The sequence below is a fragment of the Pinus tabuliformis genome, chromosome Q (genome assembly GCF_031772625.1).
Source record: "Pinus tabuliformis cultivar Carrire ecotype Pingquan chromosome Q, CPIR1, whole genome shotgun sequence".
Classification (NCBI taxonomy): domain Eukaryota; kingdom Viridiplantae; phylum Streptophyta; class Pinopsida; order Pinales; family Pinaceae; genus Pinus; species Pinus tabuliformis.
Genome location: NC_142296.1, coordinates 967,530,325 through 967,536,324, shown reverse-complemented (window position 1 = coordinate 967,536,324; position 6,000 = coordinate 967,530,325). Strand labels below are relative to the sequence as shown.

At 39.3% G+C, this 6,000-nt stretch overlaps 1 protein-coding gene across 1 annotated transcript in view; it reads right to left on the bottom strand.

Moving 5' to 3' along the window:
* Window positions 1-207: 207 nt before the first annotated feature.
* The window catches only part of LOC149222702 (uncharacterized protein At4g15970-like), a 172,987-nt gene continuing 167,194 nt past the window's right edge, over window positions 208-6,000 (bottom strand). The window contains exons 2-4 of the mRNA XM_089385588.1: window positions 1,835-2,200; window positions 1,004-1,485; window positions 208-676 (exon numbers count right to left, since the gene is read on the bottom strand). Of these exons, the coding sequence (XP_089241714.1) occupies window positions 646-676; window positions 1,004-1,485; window positions 1,835-2,200 (879 nt within the window). The 3' untranslated portion in view covers window positions 208-645. The remainder of the gene's footprint in view (window positions 677-1,003; window positions 1,486-1,834; window positions 2,201-6,000) is intronic.

The following is a 6,000-nucleotide window of genomic DNA, read 5'->3' as shown; positions in this document are numbered from 1 at the left end:
GATAAACCAACTGTGAGAGAACAGTCAAGAGACACTTGGCCACTGGGAAAAATTTCAATATTGTACTACTGATTATAAGAACCCACAACTTCTAATGCTTCTTGAACAATCATTCCCATGCCAGAAAACATTTCAAATCATTCATACTTGCTACTCTGAGCACTAGTCGAGCAAATTTTGAAAACCATAGGAGACATCCATTCTGATAAATTTCAAATGCACATTCCTCCTGATTTTCAATTACTTATTTCCACTTGAAAAGTACCATAAACTCCATCTCTTATAATAAGGAAATAATCTCCAGTTGTCTATACAAATTTCAAGTTACAGCTGTCTATTCAACAAGACCTCTTTAGATCTTTCTCCAACCAGAATATACAATATAACTTCACCGGTTATTATCTATGGTTGCATTCACATAACATCCCATACAAAACCCTTATCATCAATCTTTTCTTTACAGTTTAAGTTTTCTAATCATGAAAACTTCAAAATCAGTGCAATTGGGGTCCTGGCAATAGGGATATTGCTGAGAAAGGAGAGACTTCGTGAACTTGACATCACCAGTAAATTGGTCCCGAGTATTTGTATGTCTGTGACTGGTTGCAGCTTAGATTCCAACCGAAAAATGTACAACAGAACTCCCTAGTCATGATTCAAGAATTTCAACTTCTTCCTGCACATTAACCACAATTGAATCAATTTAAACAAGAAAGCCAAAATGCAAAGTTGTTATGCATTTGATTATCATTAATTCATCACTGAATTAAGTTGTAAAAGAAGAAAAATGTCAAATAATTTAGGTTGCTTATGCAGCTCAAACAGGTAGATCAAGCAAATTAGCAGTGCATTTGCAATTTTGCGCGGTTTGGGAGCGACTGTTCTCAAAAACTCAAAATGAATTATGAAAATGATTTTACATCCAAATGTAACCATCTGGGCATGCAGGCATTCAAAAGGATCAGAGTTTTATAATCAAGTTTGCATTTTTTTGCATACCCACCTGCAGTGCCTTGGAATTTTCCAGGTCAGTGTCTCCAATCTCTTCTGTTGGAAAGTCATGGACTGAAAATGTTTCCAATCTGCCAGCATTAACCTCAAATCCTGAAGCTTGTTTCTCAGTCCATAGCAGCAATTTGCATGCATGGTGCAAACCTTGTTGAAATCCTTGCTTACTTCACAAAATCCACCAAAATAAGATGTGTCCAAGAACCTCAACTTCAATCCTATCTCGCTTATAGCATCTTCATATTTGATATTATTTAGCACATCTTGATCATGTTTTCCAGGATACAATTCTCGCGACATGTACCAATAGCTGTAGAATTCTACTGTCCGGTTATTAGATTTTACATAGTTAAATCCCCCATTGGCCATGTTCTTCAAATCCGTAGGGCTGCCTGTGAAATGGTCACAAGCAATTTGAAAATCTGCATCTGGTTCAAAATGCAGAAATGGATTCCGAAACCACATGATATCTGCATCCTATACAAACAATGAGCCACCAGGAGCATCAGCAAAGGGTGTAAGGTTGCAATCCAGGCTAACACCAGATAGCTTTTTAGAAACAATTTTAAGAAAACTGTGTAGTTTCAGGACAAAGGCTATTCCTTAAAATCAGTTTTTCAAGCAAACGACTATTAAAGAGGAGGAAGACAGAAACAAGAAAGAGAGAGAGGACAAATGTGAAGAGGACTAAGAAAAGCAACAGGCATTCATGCCTATTTCTTATATAAAAATGAATACTCAACTCTGTACATATTCCAAAGTAAAGAAAAATATTGGAAGTGAGACTGCCAAGCAAAGAACATAAAAGAGATAGTAGTAGGCACACCGTGAAAACAAAGTTATATCCCATTGCAAGCACAGTCCGCAGAAAATCAATTCTCCTCCACATCATCTTTAAATAATCATCTGTCATGAAAAGCTTCTCACTAGCAAAGTCAACTCCATCAGTCTTGAGAACAAAGCAGTGAGCATGGATGGATATGCACCGATCATAAGCCTTTTGATCCAAAGCCACTATAATTAAATGATCCAAAAAACTGCTAATTCCATCCCCTAACCGAAAGCTCTCCAAGAAAAGATCAATCATGGAATTTGGGGTTGCCCATGCCTGATTTAACGTGGTTATTATAACTGTCTTATCAACCATAGCAGCCTTTTGTAAAATTGCTTCCAACTTAGCATATTCAGCATTCTGCATTACAACAGCCAGCATTCAAATTTTACAATTTTGCCAAAGAAAAAGTCAGTAAGTCCAAGTTGAGAGGTAAGGGACTATAATGATTGGAACAATCATTTGCAATGATGCCTTCATCTTGGCATACATTACCCCCTTCACCCAATCAAAGTATATCCTTCAAAAGAAAAAGGAAAAAAACCCAAAATTTTAAATTCAGAATTTGTGTTTCATAGCTGCCCTTAATGGCACAATTTATTGATGTCATTTGTTCTTTCCAGTAACCAGATAAGGCATCAGTAATGAAAAGGAAAAACACAAGTGACTTCAGACACCTCAGTTAAAGTATGTTTCACAGGGATGTTCCAAATATCTCCAATTTCTCCTGATTGCCAAATATTTTCCCAGTTTTTTAGGTGGCTGATGTTTTCAATATTTGAGTTTTTCAGGTCCAAGTTTATGCCTGTCAATATTTTCCCTGATATTTCCGGTATGTTTGTTTCAGGGCCCTCAGCAATATATTCTCCAAAACATTATTTGCGAGATTGTTTCACAGGTCAAGAAGGCAAGAAACAGAAAAGTACCTAGGAATTCCCTATAATGGGCAATCCATGTCTACAAAAGGGCTACATACTCTGGAGTAAAGAAGCAATACATGGCAGTTTAGACAAGAAATGCACTGTACTAGACAGAGGCAAGAAACACTTAGTGCTGGACAAACAAACCTAAGTTCTATGTGTTGTTGTGATCACTATTTAAGGTAGTTGGATTGCACTCCCTAATCTTAACATTTCCAAATACCCAAAAATTTCTACTACTCAAATTAGCAAAGTCGCATGACCCAAAATCAAGAACAACTCAGCAAGCCCAAGACTAATAGTTGACTCGGACTCAAGAAATACTTGGGGAAAAAATTCAGCATAAAACTCAACAAATGAAATTCTTCAAACAAACAGAAAATCACCAAAAGAAATTGAGATTTTTCATTCAATCACAAATCCTCTTCATAGACATCAAATTAAATATGAAGACGTGATATAGAAAGACTATGGTTTCCAATTAATAACATGAATTAAGAAAGCCAATTTCATGCTAGAGTGGCTAGCACAAGATTAAAGAGATATTAATGATTGTATGTAAGCCATATAGTAAGAGAAATTACAGATATTATAGTAAAATTTACTAACATAATTTTATGATGTAAACCATTTATCCCACATGCATAAGGCAAAGAAGCAAAAGAAGGAATCCAAGTAATATACAATGTTCCATCTGTTGGAAAATGTAACTATTTTCAGTCTTCATAACTGTCACTGTACTCATGTCATTAAGTATATATCATGTTACAAGAGAAAGAAAATTATTATTTTAAGCATGGGTTTCATACTCCATTTTGTTGGTCAACTAGGTCAAGCATGTTCTTTGTGCTTCTAGGGTTTGTCAAGACAAAAGAATATTTTTCTTGAGGCAAGAGAGTCTTTATCATTTGTATAAGACCCTATTGGGAAAATTGTAACATGTAAAAGATATTATTTTGAGTCTAGAAAGTCCATATGAACCTCCAAGCACAAGTCGGCCCTGCCAGAAGAAGTCGAACCAGTTTGAGGCTATTCGACCTCATGAGAAGGCTATATATAAGAACTCGATCTCATTTGAGACACACATCTGCAGTTCGATCTCAAACAAGAAACAAAAGACAAGGAGCGAAGACCTAGAAGAAGAGAGCATCACAAAGAGAATGTAACATCCCCAATTTTGATTTTTCATTTAATAGGATTAACGAAGTTTATTGGGGAAGTGCTAAGCCTAGCACAATTTTGTAATCTGGGCATTGGAGACATTTTGGGTACATGGGTGTCATGTCCCTTCTAAATTATTTTGGAACAAGATTAATTTTTGTATTATGGGGCCACTTTTGGAGTTAGTGAACCCCATTCGATTTTATTAGGAGATTAGACTTAGGAGAAGATGTTTGTTTTGTAGTTAAGTTACACATGGGGGCCACCCTCACTAGGGAATTACGCACTCCCTAGTTCGATTTGCATGGAGGGGGTTAACTTTTGCATGATGGTGGTTAAGTGAGGGCCCATGATGGAGGACGAAATGGAGGGAAAAGTGCTCCACAAAAACTATATAAGGAAGGCAGCTCTCCTCTTCTCATTCATCATTGGAGTATATCGATTTCTCTTTGGTTGCTCGAGCTGCTTAGCCGAGTCACTGGCTGTTTAGCACGAGTTCTTCAGGCGAAGAGCTCACCCTTTCTTTGGGGGACTTCGAGTGCCACCCTAGGAAGGTTTTCTTCATTTCTTCAGGAGGAGGATCACATTGTGATTTCCAGCAATAGCATCTCTTTCGCGTATTACTGGAGGACGCAATGGAGAGGAGGCCAAATTTGTTGGTGGTGCTTAGTAGTGGAGTTTTGATGTGAGATTTTTCGAAGAGGAGGCTAGGGAGGATTGTTAGCATTTGGGAGAGTTTGGGAGCTGATTGAGCTTCTTTCTTGACAGTGTGACTTTCGCACTACCTGGGCCAGCGCAGAGGCAGTATGGGAGCTCACTTGGTGGGTAGAGCATCAGTCCTTGAGGCTAAGCTTTGCCGTGGAGGTTGGAGGAGATATTTGGAGTGGTGTTTGCTTCCCTTTTAGAGCTTGGAGGAGGACTTTGTGGCCATCTCTTGCAGGCTGTATTTCTGGAGTTGTTTGGAGGGCGTGGGCCATAGAGGAGGTCGAATTTGGGAGGTTGGATTCAAGCCAAACCCTTTCTGGGTTTTTGTGGGTTTTGGCCAAGGAGCTTGTGGCTGAAGTTTCATCATTTTCTGAGCACTGGAGACGGGGTTTCTTGCAGCTCCTTTCTAGCCAGCAGTTGTAGTTACTAGGAGACAGCGCAGAGCATTAGAGGAGTAGTTACTTTCCAGCATTGAGATTACTGTTTGACACCTGGGTTCTGTCAAGCTTGCCCTTGAGGCAAGCCCAGGTGCATTTTCCACACTATTGTACTTGCTCCATTCCATTAATAAAATGGCTCAGCTGGTTCTCATTTCTGATGTGTATTGAGTATTTGTTGATCATTTAATTTTTTGTGTATGAATCATATTTTCTTTTGTATATCACTGTTTGTTTAAGTTTGGAACATTACAGTGGTATCAGAGCTTAGATTCTGGCTCAGCCGTGGGGAAACTTTTCTATGAGTGAGGAGGATCGGCAGAATATTACTTACAGAAGACAAAGGTACCGGAGCAGGGAAAGGGAGTTGGAGATTACTCTAGACACAGAGGATCGTGGGAAGACTGCAGTAGCAGAAGATATGGGAGAGCCCAAGAGCAGGGAAGAAATGGCCTTCAATAGCCTCTTGAAGGCTTTGAGTGATTTGGCGAAGGGGCAAAAGGAGATGCTAGACGAGATCAAAATGCAGAACTGGGAGCGAAGCACTCATCGGGAGTTCGTAGTTGGAGAGACTTCAGGGGCCTCTCAACAATTCGATCACCTTTCACCCACTGTGCAGCGGCCATCCTCGAGTGAACCAACTCGAGTTACTTTACCCTCTTTTATACCTTTGGCACAGGGAGAAACTGGTGGAGGTGAGGATCCATCATTGATGGGGGAACATTTCCGAGAGTGGCAGTCCATGGGGGTAGACTTCAAAGAGGCTCTGACCTTAAGAGACTTTGCAAACTCAAGCAGAACGAGAAGGGGAAAGGTTATGGTACACAGAACTATGAGCTACATCGTTCTATTGGGAAAATGTATTTCCCTACATATGATGGCACTTCCAAGTGCACAACACGTGCTTGGGTAGAGAAGCTAGACACATACTTCCAGT